General features: G+C 47.8%; 3 protein-coding genes across 3 annotated transcripts in view; 1 reads left to right on the top strand and 2 right to left on the bottom strand.

Moving 5' to 3' along the window:
- The first annotated feature begins 815 nt into the window (after positions 1–815).
- Positions 816–4489, top strand: LOC131258949 (uncharacterized). The gene is made up of 5 exons (XM_058260357.1): positions 816–1028; positions 1094–2038; positions 3081–3383; positions 3457–3611; positions 3697–4489. Exons 1-5 carry the CDS (start codon positions 816–818, stop codon positions 4487–4489), a joined length of 2409 nt encoding a protein of 802 aa, XP_058116340.1.
- LOC131259986 (uncharacterized) lies at positions 3702–5688 on the bottom strand. The gene is made up of 3 exons (XM_058261606.1): positions 5550–5688; positions 5304–5360; positions 3702–5230 (listed from the first exon to the last, which is right to left on the bottom strand). The coding sequence occupies exons 1-3, from the start codon at positions 5621–5623 to the stop codon at positions 4576–4578; spliced, it is 786 nt and encodes a 261-aa protein (XP_058117589.1). The 5' UTR covers positions 5624–5688; the 3' UTR covers positions 3702–4575.
- A 6039-nt stretch (positions 5689–11727) lies between these two features.
- Positions 11728–17629, bottom strand: part of LOC131258939 (protein slit) — a 100990-nt gene continuing 95088 nt past the window's right edge. Inside the window, exons 7-20 of the mRNA XM_058260346.1 lie at positions 16964–17105; positions 16733–16876; positions 16210–16425; positions 15832–15989; positions 15583–15736; positions 15265–15483; positions 15130–15201; positions 14698–15066; positions 14543–14614; positions 14326–14469; positions 12734–14252; positions 12492–12663; positions 11882–12024; positions 11728–11814 (exon numbers count right to left, since the gene is read on the bottom strand). Of these exons, the coding sequence (XP_058116329.1) occupies positions 11728–11814; positions 11882–12024; positions 12492–12663; positions 12734–14252; positions 14326–14469; positions 14543–14614; positions 14698–15066; positions 15130–15201; positions 15265–15483; positions 15583–15736; positions 15832–15989; positions 16210–16425; positions 16733–16876; positions 16964–17105 (3611 nt within the window). The remainder of the gene's footprint in view (positions 11815–11881; positions 12025–12491; positions 12664–12733; positions 14253–14325; positions 14470–14542; positions 14615–14697; positions 15067–15129; positions 15202–15264; positions 15484–15582; positions 15737–15831; positions 15990–16209; positions 16426–16732; positions 16877–16963; positions 17106–17629) is intronic.

The following is a 17629-nucleotide window of genomic DNA, read 5'->3' as shown; positions in this document are numbered from 1 at the left end:
ATTAAGTAGGCCCATTGTTCAGGGAAATCGGGCCTACTGTGGGCTCCACAAATTCCTGACTCCTGGGAGATGGTTTCTCCCACGCACGAAGTGTGCCATATTATGCACGCTAATAAGACCGTGGTCTTTCTCTATGGGCCTCACTCAGTAATCTCTTTGGATGGACCAAGTGGAGCAAAGCCTACGGGACATCTGATGCGACCGGAGGTGGAGAACTGATGCCATGGCCCAAGCTACCTGAAGAAGGATTGGCACCAGGCCATGTTAGCACAACGTGCTCAACTGTGAACGGACCAGAAAAGAAAAGAAGAAGAAGAATCTATTACGATTAACATGACCAATAATTTATGATATTTACTTCAATCAAAGTAAAAAAAATCAAGCAACCAATTGATGAGCAACCATATTTACGCGGTGCATACTCAAGCAAAATTGGTTCCGATAACGATAACCCCCCGTGCAAGAGAAAAATGAACATAACCCGATAACTGGTCCATCACGCGAGGCCTTGTGGATGGAACTAGAATGCTCTACCAGACTTATTGCAGCACGGTATTCGTACGGTTTAATCCACAAAATCCATAACCCCCGCGTGGAGTCTCCGGGCCAATAAAAGTCAAAGTTCGATCGATAAGATCCTCCGCTCGTGCAGGATGATCGATATCGAATGTCGGTGGATTAATGCCGACAGTTTTGCTTGTTCGAGGCTGGTCTATAAAATCGCTCCAAGGCGAGGTCGGTGGCTTAAAAAGTATCTGACCGCCGCCCGAGGTTGGTGTTCTTCTTGTAGTGAAGCAGTGTCGGAACGGTGAGAAATGAATATAGTTGCTCTATTAGGCGTGGTGCTACTTGCCACGGTATCGTTGGCTGAGAAGAAGAATCAAAGGTGTACTGTTTCTGTGACCACTGCCAGTGGCACTAGGGCTCGAGCGGGGCCATACTGTACGGGAGAGTTGATTTTTGAGGACAACTTTAACACTCTCGACTTCGAAACGTGGGAACATGAGAATACCCTCAGCGGTGGTGGAGTAAGTACATCGTCGATATTACTACCTAGATACTCACTAATAAACAATTTGTCCATGCCTCACAGAACTGGGAGTTTCAATGGTATCTGAATCATCGATCGAACTCTTACTGTGAAAATGGTATCTTCTACATTCGTCCCACTCTGCTTTCGGACGACACTGGAGAGGCGTTCCTGAGCAGCGGCACGTTGAACATCCACGGTGGCCAACCGGCCGATCAGTGCACGAATCCTCAAAATTGGGGCTGCGAACGCACCGGTTCCCCAACGAACATCATCAATCCGATCAAGAGTGCTCGCGTTAGGACGGTCGACTCGTTCAATTTCAAGTACGGAACGATGGAAGTCCGTGCCCGCATGCCAACCGGCGACTGGCTGTGGCCTGCCGTGTGGTTGCTTCCCAAACGACAGGTCTACGGAACGTGGCCCGCTTCGGGAGAGATCGATCTGCTGGAGTCACGTGGTAATTTGGAGTACGTTTCGAACGGAGTCAATATCGGTGCGGAACAGTTCGGCTCCACGCTACACTTTGGACCATCTCCGACCCTCAACGGGTGGGAAACGACCGTGGCATACAGAAACACTCCCGCTGGGCAGGGCTGGAACACGGGATTCCACAACTACCAGATGACCTGGACACCGGACTACATTCGATTCTCGGTCGACAACCAGCTGGTGCGTCAAATCGACGCCGGAACGGGCTTCTGGAACCGTGGAAACTTCGGTAACATCTCTCCCGGCACGGAAAACCCCTGGATTCACGGTACGCGCATGGCACCGTTCGATCAGGAGTTCTACATTATCATGAATCTAGCCGTCGGTGGCACGAACGGATACTTCCCGGATGTCCCTCCGGCAAGCAACGGCCCGCGGGGAAAACCATGGACGAATAACTCACCGACGGCAGCCCGAGATTTCTGGAACGCACGCAACTCCTGGCTTCCGATCTGGCGAATGACCGAAAATCGGGGCAAGCAATCTTCACTGCAGATCGATTACGTTCGCGTCTGGGCCCTTTGATACTACACCCGAATGGCTTTATCATACTGATAACGATGGGTTGGTGGACATATCTCGTGGTGTTGATATTGATAGTACGTACCGCTTGTTATCGCTGAAATAAATATAAAATTGCACCCAAACAAATATATGCAGCCTTTCTACAAGACTTTGGACATCGGCTAAGGACATCAGATAGTGAAAGAAAGGTTTTATAAGGCGCTAGAGATATGACTCTATACAAATAGCGGTCAGTATCTTATCACTTGTCTACTAGTAAATGTTAGCTCTTTTGTCTAACACTTTCGAAATTGTTCAATTATGTTATCACCAACTTCCTGTCGTGATTTCACCACTCACAAGACGATAATTGTTATGATCTTCTAAGCATACTCTTATTTTTCGACCTGTCCTATCGTTCAAATAAGAAAAAAATATCTCAATAGAAATTTCTAGGACACGCGAGCCTCGTTAACAACCATTCAATTTCGAACGCTTAATGTCGTTTGCACCGAAATCGTGGGAATGGATGCTTTTGATAACGTGAGATCGATCACAATCGGACATTTAACTTTCCTCGTCGGCTTCGGGCAAGGGAGACTTGTAATCCACGGCGCAAGCGATTAACACACGCTAGAAAAAAACATGGGAACCGACAATAAAGCGACCCCATCGATGCATTGTTCACTTTTGGATCCCACCGTGGTGGTCCCGATGTGCAATTTCCGATTATTTGTTGTTGTACATATCGCACGCGCCTCAACCGTGACGCTAAAAACGGTAATGACCATTGACGCGTCAGATATCGGTTGGTGAAATCGGTCCCGATAAGATACGGATTATTCGGCTATCGAATTGACCACCGGGGACGATCTAGACTGGAGCAAACCGGGTATATGACCAGTAGATGTGAGCATAAAGTGATATCGATTGCCGATACAGCGTAATCGATGGCCCCGGTGACGCCAGGGGAACTGTATAAAAACTGTCCCACCCGTGGCTCAACGTTTCCAGTTACGAGTGGGCGTGATTTACGGAAGGTTCACGCAGTGAGTGGAGTGACAAAATGGGATTCTTCGATCGTAGAACGATCCCGCTGTTGCTGATCATAGTGGGACTGTCGGCGGCCCTGATTGCCGTGTGCATCGATGCGTACGCCGGGGACGACGATGAGCCAAGGCCGGCGGTTCCGGACGATGAGCGGCCGTTGGATTGTGAGCGTGCGTCGGTTACGACGGCCAGTGGGAAGCTGGTGAAGCGAAGTGCATACTGTCCCGGTGAGCTGATCTTCGAGGACAATTTCGATCGGTTGGATCTGGAGAAATGGGAACACGAGCATACGCTCGGTGGTGGCGGTGTAAGTGAACCTTGCTTGGTGAAGTGCGTAAGAATCGAGAGACTAACCTCCAGCCTTACTTTCTTTTACGTAGAACTGGGAGTTTCAATATTACCTCAACAGTCGGCGGAATTCGTTTGTCAAGGAAGGAATCTTCCACATTCGCCCAACGCTGCTCGCTGATGAAACTGGCGAAGGATTTCTTTCAAGTGGCTTGTTGAAAATTCACGGCGGAACCCCTTACGATTAGTAGGTGGAAGCTTTTCTAATTGTGTTGTTGGACAATTAGTATATTTTTCTCATTTTCCTCAATTTTTCACCCTTTCATTCTCAGCTGCACCAATCCAGCTGACTTTGGCTGCGAACGTCAGGGAAATCCGGAGAACTACATCAACCCCATCAAGAGTGCCCGCGTGCGAACGGTCAATTCGTTCAACTTCAAGTATGGCAAGGTGGAGATCCGCGCAAAACTCCCCACAGGTGACTGGCTGTGGCCGGCACTGTGGCTTATGCCGAAGCTCAATCAGTACGGCACATGGCCCGCTTCGGGAGAGATCGATCTGATGGAAAGTCGCGGCAATCTGGACTACAGCATCAACGGGGACAAGCTCGGTGTGGAGCACACCGGTTCGACGCTTCACTTCGGTCCCTACGCGGGCCTGAATGGGTACGAAATGGCTACCGCGTCGAAGGTAACACCGCCCGGGCAGGGCTACAATAAGGATTTCCATCGGTACCAGCTGGAGTGGACACCGGAGTTCCTGAAGTTCAGCGTGGACGATGAGCAGGTGCTCATGGTGAACGGTAACTTCTGGGAGCTAGGTCAGTTCCAGCAGCGCGACCCGAATGCATCGAATCCGTGGGTTTCCGGCGGAAAGATGGCACCGTTCGATCAGGAGTTTTACATCCTCATGAATCTGGCCGTCGGTGGTACGAACGGTTACTTCCCCGATACCCCGCCGGCCGTGAATGCGAACGGTAACAAACCGTGGATCAATAACTCGCCGACGGCAGCGCGTGATTTCTGGAACGCACGCTCCAACTGGTTGCCGACGTGGAAGCTGGAGGAGAACGAAAGCGTCGAGGCGTCCCTACTGGTTGACTATGTGCGTGTTTGGGCGTTGTAGGTTCGGAGGACGTGGTCATTGGATCATAGTAATGAGAAAAACGGGGGTTCGATTCGATCCGGAGGGAGAACAGCGGGCAGAGTGTTTTATTGTGAAGTTAGTTTCTTTTTCTTCTTCTTCGTCTTCATCTGCTCCTGTCGGTTGGGATTACCCTGTACCACATTAACTGTAAGCGGTATGTAGGACTTCTTGCCCGCCTTCCGATCGATCAGCTGCTGATTCGGTCGGGTTTTGGTTGGCTTACTCTTGATGGTGATGAGTTTGTCGGTATCGGAGAATGAAATAAAATCGGCCGACTTGAACGGATCCTCGCGTTTTCTTTTCCCAGCGCCATTTCCCGATACCGGTTCCAAGATGTACAGTTTGCTCACCTCTTCCTCCGTCATAGGTTCGTCGATTTTCTTTACTCTCGTTGCCGCTTCCGGCATGGAAACGTTGTGCTGTTCCTCACACCAACCTTGTTCCAGCAATAAATCCTTCAGGCGGAGTAGGAAACCATTCAGGGCGGGCGATTGTACTTCCTCGTTTGGGCAGGTCAGTGCCATCATATGGTTCGGGTGTTTAAATGTGTTTTCCCAAGACACTACTGCTACGAGGATGGATGGATTTCGTTGGCGGGCCATGCTGATGAGGATTTGTGCAAATTCCTTTGGATGGTACGTGCTGGGTATAAGAAGGGCGACAGCTTGGCTATTTTCCAAGAGCTTAACGACACTATTGGTTCCGGTTACGATGTACTTCCTGAGAACGGATTGAGAAACGGATGTCGTCGTAAACAAGGTGTAAATTCTTATCACGAACGCAGTGTGCTTACCTCTCCACCGGTTCCAGTAACGAGTACAGCTCGGCGCTTTCATCGTATAGTTTCGGTCTGGAAGGACGGAAGTAATCAACTATTTAGATAGTACCTAGACTGTTTGTAATCTATCTAGTCTAGGTTAACGTACCACTGCCTAGCGAGTGAATACAATAGGGCATTTGTAATCACCACAAACACAAAATCAGCTCGCGGCGGATAGATTATCAGCGATTGATTTCAACGCTGGGAATTAATACTTACAATTTTATTCTTAAAGGTTGAACCAGTACATTCTTTCTGGTTTTGTTGGCACTCTTTTTATCGGACGTTTTCATCGTGAACAACTTTTTCCAAAGGTTTATGATGGAATGAAATCATGTAAACATTCCGCAACCGAACCACCTCGCCGGTTTCAATGTTTTGATTAGTGTTGGCAAAATCGGGATCATTCAAAGACTCGATGGTTTCGAATCAGATCTGATTCTTTTAGGACTCGATTTGATTCGATTGCGATTTCATTTGATGAATTCAATTAAAATTATAATACCATCAAATTTGTTCCAAAACCAGACGAATCATGCAAAAATGTTTTAAATGTTAGAAAAAATTCGCACGTTCTAGGTGCAGGTTTGAAAAGATTAGGATTTGGATTCAGAAGTTCAGATCTTAGTCCGGAGTTGATTCGAAAGGTTCACATTTTCCCCCACTAGTTTTGAGTAGTCGAGACCAAGATATATACACACTTTATATATTCAGTATTTAATCATCTTGGTTGAGACGGAAATTTTTTTAAATAACCGGTAGTAATTTTAATTACATAAAAAATCTTTCGCCAGTTTAGTTAGATTTCGTCCTTCGACCCTTATGCCCTTATGATGGAGAAGGTGTTCCTCGCTTTCGGTTTCCGGAAGTTGAATAGTTACCAGATATAGAAGACTCAGTAAGAAGCTTTATTTTTTGTAGGCTTTTGTTTTTGAGGATAATAATAATATAAGGGAGGATCATTTTTTGTAATAGTTACGGGCTGGTGCAATAAATTAGCTCGGGTATTAATCACAAACCTATCGATATTTACTTCTTATTTGCTACGATCGAAGTGAATGGTTGGATAATCTGATTAGGTTTCTCCCAGCGATCTCTAAGCGTCAAGTGGTATATCCGAGCGATCCTGCACCCCTGGTATCAGCGAAGCCAGAATCAAGTAATTCGGAGTGTGTTTTGAGCACTGTGAATTGTGTGTTTTGAGCATTGGTGTTTCGCGAAAAGTCTCTTACTATCTTACCACTTGGAATCAACATTTCTTTCGTCTCTGGTATAACAAAATTTTGATCATTGATAGACAAGAAAGACACAGCTCGATTCTTTTTGTAAAAAGACAATATATTTAGCTGCTATTCCTATAATACACAATTATATACTTTTCTGTGGATTTTTTAAATAAAAGTTTAGCTTACTTCATTATAACTTTGTAACAATGCAGGTTAACATAAATTTTAATTTCCTCTCGCGTGTACCATCATAAATGCTGAATACGAAGCAGAATTTCGAGTATGGTGTTAAATGAAAAGTCAAAGATAAAAGAAAGTACCCGGACAGACGAAAGTACAGTGTATATAAGGTAATTTGGAAAAGCAATACGAAAAAAAGAAAATCCTTCGCATCTTCACGGAACTCAATACAATAAAATATGCAAGCTCGAGTCACACGAAAGATAAAGCTATTACGCGTTGCAGAAGAAGTAAAGAAAGTGTCGTCAGTAGTGTGCTGCTCACGGAACAGCTTGAAATGATCGATAATACCGGTGTCGGACACTAGTAGGGAGTATACACGGTTTGAGTACACAGGATAGATAGAGATTACACATGTCTAAGTTCTCGACCATTTCGACTACAAAAATAACCCGTACAGAATAATTTTGTGGAGGCTTTTCGCTTGTTTTGCTCCAGGTTTTTGTTTCTATGTTTAGGAGGAAGGAGACGATCGTTCCCGCGGAAAGCATCATTCGGTTCTTATCGGCTATCGTAGAAGAACGTAGAGCTTCCATTTTGCTTTCTAAAAGTGTGCGGGAAAAGGGTTCTTACGAAGAAAAACAACAAACACATTGTGTGGTAGTGAAAAAGGGTGGCAAGTTTGTAAAGGAAAAGAAATAGTTTTTAAGGGCAAAATGAGGAATTAAACAAGTTCAATCAGTTAATAAATACTCTCTGTGCCAAAACTAATCAACATTTAAATATCCTTTAGCTACACGCCGTCCGTTTAATGTTTTGTAATTGGTTTTTATAGCGATCCATGAAAGTATTATTTCGTTTGAAAATCATTAAACATTCACCATTTGGCAGGCCGGCAGCTTCCCTAGAGTATTGTATGTATCTGGCAATGGATTTGAGGGGAGGGAAAAGTCGTTTAGCTCAGAAAATTCTTATTAGCTTATTGATTTCATGGTTTTGCTGGTTTCAGCAATCCCGTTACCATTCGTTAGATTTAGCTGACATAAAAAACTGCGATCCTGATCGACATTTGCCCGTTCCCTTTTTTCTGCTGTGTGGTCGTATCCTTCCTTATCTCGCGCACCGTGCATTTATTAGTTTACTTCTTTGTTTTGTATGTTTATGTGTTTGTGTGTTTTTGTTTTTCTCGTACTAAAAAGGCATTTTCCATTTCTCCATTTTTTTCTTCTTCTCGTTTCCTTATTCCTATACCGATTTGCGTTTGCGTTTGCATTTGCGTGTTTGTTATCTTCATTCTCTCGTCTTCTTCGATGGCCATTTATGGGGGGAAAATTTCCTCGCTGAGCTTTCCAACTTCTACAACTAATTTTATTACTGTAACAATATAATGGTGCACCGATGTTGTTTTTTGTATATCCATTTCCATTGCTACTCGCAAACTAAACCAGTCAGTTTTTTTTGTCGTTTGTTTGGATACAGTTTGCGTAGTTTCCGTTTGGTTTTAAATTGTTTCTGTTTATCCTTAACCCTCCCCCCCGCGTGAGATTGCGTAACGCTATTTGTTAGTTTCGAACGAACCGATTTGCCGTTGTGTAACTTTCAGTAAAGTGTTTTTTGTAATTGCGCGACTACCCATTATTATTATCATTATTATTTTGTTCGTTTATTCCGTTCGTCTTGGAGTTCGGTGTTCTTTTCTCCGTTCCGTTTCCGTTCGCATTCCGCGGGGGTAATGGTTTGAAAAGTTTGCAAAACCTTACCGTCTATGTATAGCCTAATCAGCCTATGATCTAGGACCAAAGAGTGAGTTTTGTTTATCGTTCTGGTTTCAATGATTGATTCGTTTCCTTTTTTTTACAACTCGTCTTCTTGCCCAAAAAGCATTCCCGAAGACTTTCACCACGAATCAAAGGTTTGCCTCTGAGGTGGCGAATAAAAGAAAAGGTGTAATAGCTTCCTACGGTTATTGCATATCCGCCGTCCGTAAATGGATTCTGCTATTGTTAGTGGCCATTAAAGAGAATCAAAGAATTGCATTTTACATTCTAAGCTCAAAAAACAAAAAACATATGATACAGTTATGGCGTTGCTTCTTCCACGTGCCGTTTTAACATCGAAACGATCATACGATGACATCCTTGATACGACGACACAGTGTATGGTACTAGTTGTGATTGTTACGGCGTAGCGTCCTACCTACATCCTGACAAAACCCGACCCTTCTTTGGGTTGTGCCTTCAAGTGCACGAGAGGGAAGGGACAATGGTTGGTTTTGCTGCAATTCAGACACATTCACATCACATGAAGGGACACATCGCTACTAGGGATAACAACACTTGTGGGTTCGAGCTACTAATGTTCCGCAATCATTGGCTTACATCGTGTTACTGTACTCCAGTGCGGAGTCCTCTCTTGCTCCACCTGCATCTTCTGCTTGTGTCAGTTCTTCCAATCCTAAGCTCGTAGGTTCGTAGAAAAAAAAAAATAATGGCGTGGACTTTTAAGCGTGGCTATAAACGTTGTCATGGAGTGCGCCGAGAAGCCCCCTCCGATGGACTTCCTGGCGGCGCGGCTTGAGAAATCTTTACAGGTCAGAATAGTAACTCTCCGTATGAAGTGGCGCACTGAACTGGCGCAAGGTATTCGATCGACTCCCACCAGCTATTTGAGCCGTCCTCTCGCTCCCTCCGAGGGGGAGCGTGTTATCGTACCTCCACTATCAACTTCCGGTGTAACCGGTAGTGGTAGTTCGATCGAATACCGCACGAATCCTACCAGTACAGCACCCGAATGTGGTCAACCACGCGCGACCTAAAGTAGGTTCCGATAATACCGAAGAAGGTGGCCATTACGGCGCAGGCGACGAGGGCCTGCATGGCACAGTGTACCGCCGGCTGGCCCGGGGCCACATTGTACTGGTGCCGGTGGCGCCGATGGAAGTCCCCACCATAGCCGGATCGGATGTACTTTTCGTCGATCTCGTGCTCGAACGCCGGTATGATCGCAAGATTGACCACCTCCGGCAGGGCGTTGTCATCTTCGGGCCCGGTTACGATCGTTTCTTCTTCACTTTCCTCCTCCTTGATCACGCGAGGCGGTAAGGCCGGGGTCGTCCGTCGGTTGATGTAGAACCGCGATCGACTGAACCCGTTCACGCTGTACCCGGCACGGCGCTGTTCTTCCTCCGCATGGGCCCGATGGCCAGCGAGCCGGTCGTGTGGATGATGATTGTGGTGGTGCTGCGGTCCCCCCGCGGCCCCTTCCGTACCATTGGTGGCCGCTCCGTGGTACAGATTGTGCAGCAGCGACGACAGCAGATTGTTGTTGTTCGTGATGCGCATTTTGTTGGTCGATGTTTCGATATTTGGTATCTTGATCGTGTTCGTCTCCAAGTACTGGTTCTTCCGAATGCCCAGCACCTCCGACAGGGGACGATTGATGAGGAGAGAGTTTTCCTGCCGATCCGACGGGCCGGACACGCCACCATCCAGCGGAACTTCCCGGGCCGGGTCTTCGACGGCACCGTAGAAGTGATTGGTTGGCGTGGTACTGCTCGGCGCGGACGTTGTTGGGGTGCGTACAATACCACCACCCCTCGACATGGGTGTTGTGGAGGTCGCCCAAGGGTACGGTACCACCGTCGGAACACCACCACCACCACCACCACCAACGACCCCGATGGCGGCATTGTTCTCCCGCGAGTCATCTCCTCCCGCCTCCGGCCGGGCCGAGTCGACGATCACATTGTTCTTGATGTTTCTATTAAAACTATCGTAACTATTATCGTAATGTTTATGACTATTATAAATAGTATTATTGGTAATATTTTTAATACTGTTGTTAGTGTTACTGCCACTGCTGCCACCACCGATCGCCCCATCGGTGGTCGCGCTGCCGTTACTATTGTTATTATTGTCGATCAGTTGTAGGATGTCCTTGGCCGTAATGGGCTCGTACTTGTTGCGGAACGTGTCCCCATTGTCGGAGGCACCACGGTACAGCAGGGCCACCTTTCCGTCGGCCGTAATGACCGGGGTGATTTTGTTCTGCCTCTGCTCGACCCCTGCCGTAGCTCCCGCACCCGCCGACGTTCCCTCGCCCGTCTTCGCACCCTTGGCATCTTCGGGCGCTTTCGGTTCCACCTTGTACACGATGCCGACCTTCCCGTTCGGCGTGGAGATGATCTTGATCGAGTCGTTCTTGCGCAGCTTCCGGTTGGTGCCGCCCGCCAGCAACTCTCCCCCCTCGCCCCCGCCGTCATCGTCAAAGTCGTCGAACTTCGACTTGAACCGATGCGGTGCCGACTTGCTCTTGATGTTACTCAGGTAGTCCTGCATCACACTGTCGTCTCCTTCCGGCCGGACTGGCAGGCCTTCCCCCTGGGTCTGTTTCGCCTGCGTTCGCTTTTTCTCCTGCTCGTCCCCGTCCTGCTCGGCACTGTAATCGTCGTAGTAGTCATCATCGTCATCGTCGACGAATCCCGCCTGCCGACGTTTCTCCTCCAGCTCCTCAATGTACCGACGAATGTACTCATTCTGATTGTAGTCTTCGTCCTCGACCAGGTCGTCCTCTTCGGTCGCCTCTTCCAGCTCGTCCTCGCTGAAGAGCGGTTTCTCCTTCATCTCCTCGAGCTGACTCATCAGCTTCCGGAAGTCGTCCGCGTTGGCGGTGGTGCCGTTCAATTCCACCGCCGCCGGTCGACCACCGATCGGGACAACGGTTAGCGATGGCGCCGGGGCGGGCGCATCGTTCTGCATCATCTCGCCGTCGTCTGCGTCGTCGTATGCGATCGCAAAGTTGATCCACTTATTGCTAGGGCTACTGTTGGGAGTAGTGTTTAAATTAGTTTCACTTAACCTAGATGCTCGTAATTCTACGGGGCCACTTTGCTGGCCGTCGGTGCCACTGTTGCCCGTGGCCGTCGTTTCTGCTACTTTCTGCACAGATATTATTAATGGTGGTGTTGTTGGGTGGGTAGTCGCGTCTTGCAGTCAGTAGCATTTCTTCGTACAGTGGCACTTTCGTACAATATCGAGCTGCTTTACATACTTGTTGTTGTTGCTGCACACCATGCGTACCTGAAACAATTCGAAACCATATAAACATAAACTCCCTAGCCTAGTTCCCCTCTCACATCGCGCTTACCTTCCTTCGGCGTACGACTTTGGCTGCGCAGCACTGATTGCCGCAGCCGCCGACGCACTTGGCGTACTTGAGCGGTTGCCTCGAGCGGCAATCGTTTTCGGTGTAATACTCGCGCACCTGCTCCTTGCGGCAGGTGGAGGCGGCTAGAGGGCATGATGAAAGACACGATATAGTATGAGATATTGATGGACACGGTGTGGTTTAGAAAATTATCCGACCAAACCTACAAAAGCATGCAATTTCAAAAACCTACTCTTCCGTTGTATCGGAATTTTGAAATGTTTTAATATGGCAACCAAATAAAAACTTCAAAAAAGCATTGCCGCTTAACATGCATTATGATAAATTAAAAACTGTTTGTAAGTGTTTGTTTTTTTCTACAAAATGTGACAAAATTAAACGAAAACCAGTTTTTACGGAAAGAGTAAATTACAATTTTTTTTAAAAAACACACAATTTGTATTAAACAATAGTTTGCATTTAAAATTAACTGGTTTTCTTGTTGTTTGAAAAACAAAATAAACAAGGCACAAACATTAGTTGGTCTGATTAGTTTGCGAAGAAAAAACAAATCGATTGGTAAAAGTATATCAAAAAATTGTTGCTATACCGGAAGAGGAAGTTTTGAACGGGTCCTCGTCGATCACTAGCGATACGGATCCCTCACCTTGGTCACAGAACTTGCCCTTGGTGCCCTTCTTGCACTTGCAGGTGTAGCCACCCTTACCGTTGGGCACGCACTTGCCTCCCCGCTTGCACTGATGGTTCTCGCAAGGATTCACCTTAAAAGAGGATTGAGATTGATGTTAGCGATGCTCTACGAATTTCCAATCGTTACCAGTTCATACTTACTTCTTTTAGAATCACGGGACTCTCTCGGATAAAATCGTCATCCATTTCGCTTTCATTGTCCTGATCGAGTATGGCACAGCCGGGCGTGATCTTCTGCTGCCGGGCGGCGTTCAAAAAGTCCACCTGCTTGTGGTTGATCCAAACCTCCTTCATGCAGCCCTTGAAGCTGGTCAAGTTACGTAGGTGCCACTGCTTGTACGCCTGCTGACCCGGTTCCGCCGGCAAACCGCCCAAGTACATCGGACTCGTTAGCTTCAGATAGTCCTTCGAGCCCTCGTTGATGATCGACCGCGCGAGTCCGCGATCGACCCGAAGGGTGAAGTTTTTCTTGATGGCTAGCAGCTCCACCGAATGGTACTTGCCGTCAGCAACCATCTCGAAGCTGTACATTGTGGACACGGGATCATTACCGACGTCGTAGCTAACCCGAATGCGCCCGTTGAACAGTTCCACGGCAAGATGCTCGTTGTGTCCATCGTACATCAGTACCCCGTTCTGTTGCGTACTGCTGAACACGATCGTCACGTTCGCTTCCGGTTTGGTGCGCAGCGGTTCTAGCTCGACGAACGAATTGTTGTGCAAGAACGTAAGGCTCGTTAGATACTCGCACCGTTTGCCCGAATACCCCGGGCTACACTTGCACACATAGTCCGCACTGGATGGGTCCGGTTGGAAGCAAACGCCGAACTTACACTCGTGCTGCTGGCACGGTGAAGTTTGCGGGTACATCATGGCCACCATCGGTGCACCTTCGCAGAACTTGCCGGTAAACTCGTTCGGGCACTCGCACGTGTAATCGTTAATACCATCCACACACGTACCACCGTTCTGGCACATGTGGTTCACACAATCGTCGATATTGTCCGAACAGTTGACACCTCGGTAGCCTGGCAAACACTCGCAGCTGTAGTGCGTCGTGTGATCAACGCACTTGGCCCCATTCTGGCACGGGTTAAAGTCTTTGCCGCAGAACTCAATCTTGCTCTCGCAGTACTCCCCGGTGAAGCTCGGTGCGCACGAGCAGCTGTACGAGTTGACCCCGTCCACGCAGGTTCCATTGTTCTGGCACTTGTGGCCGGCGCAATCGTCGTTGTTCACCTCGCACCGCGAACCGGAGTATCCGCTCAGGCACTGGCAGCTGAATCGTCCCTCCTCCAGCACCGTGCAGGTTCCGTTATTGCGGCACGGGTTTCCGTAGCACGCGTCGATCATAAACTCGCAGTGCGCCCCGTGGTAGCCCGGTTTGCATTTGCATTCGTACTGCCGCTCCGGGAGCGCACTGCATACGGCATCGTTTTTGCACGGGAACGTGTAGCAAGCGTCGCACTTGGAGAGGATCTCGTTGCTGACCTTACCCGAGCACACAAACTGACTGGCGGGCGTGGAGAGGATCAGCTTATCTTTCATCGGGTCCGGTTCGGCGCAACGGGCAATACCCGGCTCGACGTAGTCCCGCTTGACCCACTCCGAGAGCCACCGCAGGGAACAGTCGCAATAGAGGGGATTACTTCCAAGGGCACTGCAACGAAAACCACAATTGCGCCATTGAATAAATGCTTTCTTTGGTAATAGCAACGTTATGCCAAGCTTACATGTGCGTGATGGACTGTAGGTCGTTGAATGTGCCCTCCGGAATCATCGAAATTTGGTTGCCGTGCAGGGAAAGGACTTTGAGATTCGTCAGCCCGGACAGGGCGTGCTGTTGAACACACTGGAGATTGTTGTAGCTTATGATCCTGCAATGCGTAAATCAAAAAGTTTGATTAAAATCCATCGTTTCTTCGTGACCCTTCCCATGAAGGTACTTACAGCGTGGAAAGTTTGCTCAAATTAGCAAAGGTGTGGTTAGAAAGGATACCAATTTTATTGTTACTCAAATCCCTGCGGAAAACAAGATATGTTTGGTTGGTTGAAATGAAACTCAGAATCCGTCAAGCAAACGTGCCGTGTATCGTTAAACTTACAGCCTGGTCAAAGCCTTCAGATGATTGATCCGATTCGAGTGTATCATTGAGATTTCGTTCGACTCCAGGTACAGTTCGGTCGTTTCGGCCGGGATGGATTTAGGGATTTCCTTCAGCTTGTTGCGGGAGCATCGTACGACCGTGCCGGTGCAGGTGCAGGACGGTGGGCAGTAGCCTTCCCCGAGGCAGCCCTGATCCATGTCCGATGAACATTTGAAATCGAAGTGTGGTAAATCTTTGATCGGAACATCGCGCACCTTTGAGGGAAATGTGCAGCGAGCCGGTGGTCCGTTCAGTTGCTTTTTGCGCAACCAATCCGAGAACCAGGCCAGATGGCAGTTACACCGGAAGGGATTCGAGGCGAGATTGCTGTAACGGAAAGGGATGTGTTCATTATTTTTCATTCCTTAAAATCATCTCCTTCCTACGTACAGCTGTGTCAGTGAGGTCAAAAAGTCAAACGATCCGGGCATCACGCAGCTAATGATGTTATCGTACAGCGATCTGAAGAGGAAAGAACAATTATAAAGCACTCCACCCCTAGACATACCAGTCCACCCAACTTACAAAGTCTTCAAGTGGTGCAGCCCCAGGAACATCTTGTTGTGCACTTCGGCGATTTTGTTCTCGCTCAGGAACAACTCCTGAATTTTCGTTGCCCCCTCGAACGCGTTCGGTTCGATGCCGGATATTTGATTCCGCCGAAGGTCCAGCTTGGCCAGGTTCGGCAACCGACCGAACAGACCGTCCGACTTAATGCGATTAAGCTCATTATCGTTCAGCAACCTGGAAGCGATGTTCGGTGATCGGTTTCGTTAGAAAAGGATTTTGGAGAAAAACGAGACGAGTAAGACAGCCTCCCGTTACGTTTGGCTTCACACTTACAGTTCCGTTGTGTAGAGTGGAATATCCCGTGGAATTTCCTTCAAACCGCGCGCCGAACAGTCCACCGTCGTCCGATCGCAATGGCAGGCCGCCGGGCACTCCTGGTCCATGCGGCACTCGCCGGCATTTTTCATCTTACTAAAGTCCTCCGTGCCTATGGGAGTGTTTTTGCAGGGAGAGATTTAAAGTATTTTAATCCGATTTAGCACTTGCAGCATTTAAGGCATACACCGTTCTAATGGAACCTACATTTAAACTTTTCATCCTTCAACGCATCGATCCGGCGCCGTTGCATCCGCTTGGGCGCATCGCACTTGGCCCCGCTGGTTTCGATCGGGTTCTTGTGCAAATAGTCGCCCAGCCAGCGGAGATTGCAATCGCAGATGAACGGGTTGCGTGCCAAGTGTCTGTAAAAAAACGAATCAATTGGGGTTAGTGCATGTTAAACGGTGCCGACTTGAGACGGTTTAATCCTTAAGCGGGGAAGCAGTAAATTAAGACGACAAACAACAATGGTCTCTTGGGTTTTGCTTTGCCGAATCCGCCGCACAAGGAACCGTACTGGCCGCACTATAGCTATTTTTTGTCGCTCGGTGCCATTACTTTTACGTGCATAAAAATACTTACAGCGTTTGGATGCTCCGCAAGTAGTCGAACGTGCCGTTGGCCAGCGTCTGAATGTTGTTATCGTACAGCGACAACAGGCTCAGACTATGCAAATCCTTAAAAGCGTCCCTTCGCACGCAGCTGATTTCGTTCGCGTTCAGCAGCAGCAGCTGGAGTGAGGTTAATCCTTTGAAAACGCTCGCCGGTAAATCCTTGATTTTATTACCATAAAGAACGCTGTAACGGCAAACCCACAAGAAAGTGCGCAATGGGTGAGTCAAACGGCTAAGATAGCGGGTTACAATTTCTTGGGAGCGACCAAAAAACGGTCCCACACTGTCATTTGCCTACGAATGGCTTTGTGCCACGGGGTTTTCTTATATATTGCGGGCAGCTTAGGCGTTGGAGCCCTTACTGCTTACTTATGATAAGAATTTTTCCAGTCCCCCTTTTTTTCGGTTCGGTCGGTTTGGGCTAAATATTTTAATACCCTCCTCCGCCGGCAAGAAATACGGTCCGAGGATAGTCCCCACAGCATACTTACAGTGACGTGAGGGACTTCAGTCCACTGAAGGCGTCGTAGGCTACCCGCGAAATGTTATTGTTCGACAAGTCGATCCGCTTAAGGCGCCGGTGGTTGGCGAACGCCTTCGGTGGAATCTCGGTGATGTAGTTCTGCTCGAGCCGGCTGTAAAAATATTTGGATTACATATTAATGTTTTTCGGGCTCTCTCGAGGCGCTCGCGCACCTCCGTGGCCGATAAAGTATACGTACAGCTCCGTGGTGTCTTCCGGCAGCATCGACGGGACGGTGGTGAGACTTTTCTCCCGGCAGTCCACGATGCCGTCGGCGCAGCGGCACGGATGCGGGCAAAGGCTGCGGCCACCGCATTCCATCGGCGCGTTTTCCGTCAGTCCTGCGGATGGGATTTGGAGGAGGAGGTAAAAACGACATTACAATAATGTTGTTACAAAAGGAGAGAGCAATTTAATGGATTGCATTATTTTTTAATGCGCCTTAAAGAAAGACAAATTTCAAGTCGCTGTAGGAGGAAAACATTCTTTGAAATAATCTTCCCGGTTTTCAAATGTGTTTGGTTGGTTGTGTGCTCTACTGGATTAAAAGAAAAGGATATTTTATATTTGACGACATTTGTTTTCTTATACATTTCCCAAATGTTTTAAATCTCTCGATTTAACTCGTTGTTGATGCTATATGTGATTGAGTAGCAACACAGATTTTTCCGTTTTCTTTTCTCGTATATTAAAATCATGAAAAAACGGCACATAAAACCAAAAGAAGCGACCGGGACATTATACATCAAGCCACATACAAATGTTATGTATTTTCCTTGGCTGGGTAAAATACCAAACGCAATAAGAATCAATATAAAAACGAATGAGCTACGTGTTCTACAAGTTGTTGAGAATAAAATTGAAC

This window comes from Anopheles coustani, chromosome 3, assembly GCF_943734705.1.
Source record: "Anopheles coustani chromosome 3, idAnoCousDA_361_x.2, whole genome shotgun sequence".
NCBI classification, from domain to species: domain Eukaryota; kingdom Metazoa; phylum Arthropoda; class Insecta; order Diptera; family Culicidae; genus Anopheles; species Anopheles coustani.
The sequence above is the reverse complement of the archived record's forward strand: the minus strand, read 5'-3'. Positions and strand labels throughout refer to the sequence as shown.

Excerpts from the sequence above, each read along its gene's own strand:
- LOC131258949 (XM_058260357.1), top strand. The coding sequence starts at position 816 with ATGAATATAGTTGCTCTATTAGGCGTGGTGCTACTTGCCACGGTATCG. Across the intron at positions 3,384-3,456 it reads ATACGCTCGGTGGTGGCGGT|AACTGGGAGTTTCAATATTA; the intron begins GTAAGTGAACCT and ends TCTTTTACGTAG. Across the intron at positions 3,612-3,696 it reads GGCGGAACCCCTTACGATTA|CTGCACCAATCCAGCTGACT; the intron begins GTAGGTGGAAGC and ends TTTCATTCTCAG.
- LOC131259986 (XM_058261606.1), bottom strand. The coding sequence starts at position 5,623 with ATGAAAACGTCCGATAAAAAGAGTGCCAACAAAACCAGAAAGAATGTA. Across the intron at positions 5,361-5,549 it reads CAACCTTTAAGAATAAAATT|ACCGAAACTATACGATGAAA; the intron begins GTAAGTATTAAT and ends CCGTCCTTCCAG. Across the intron at positions 5,231-5,303 it reads TTACTGGAACCGGTGGAGAG|GAAGTACATCGTAACCGGAA; the intron begins GTAAGCACACTG and ends ATCCGTTCTCAG.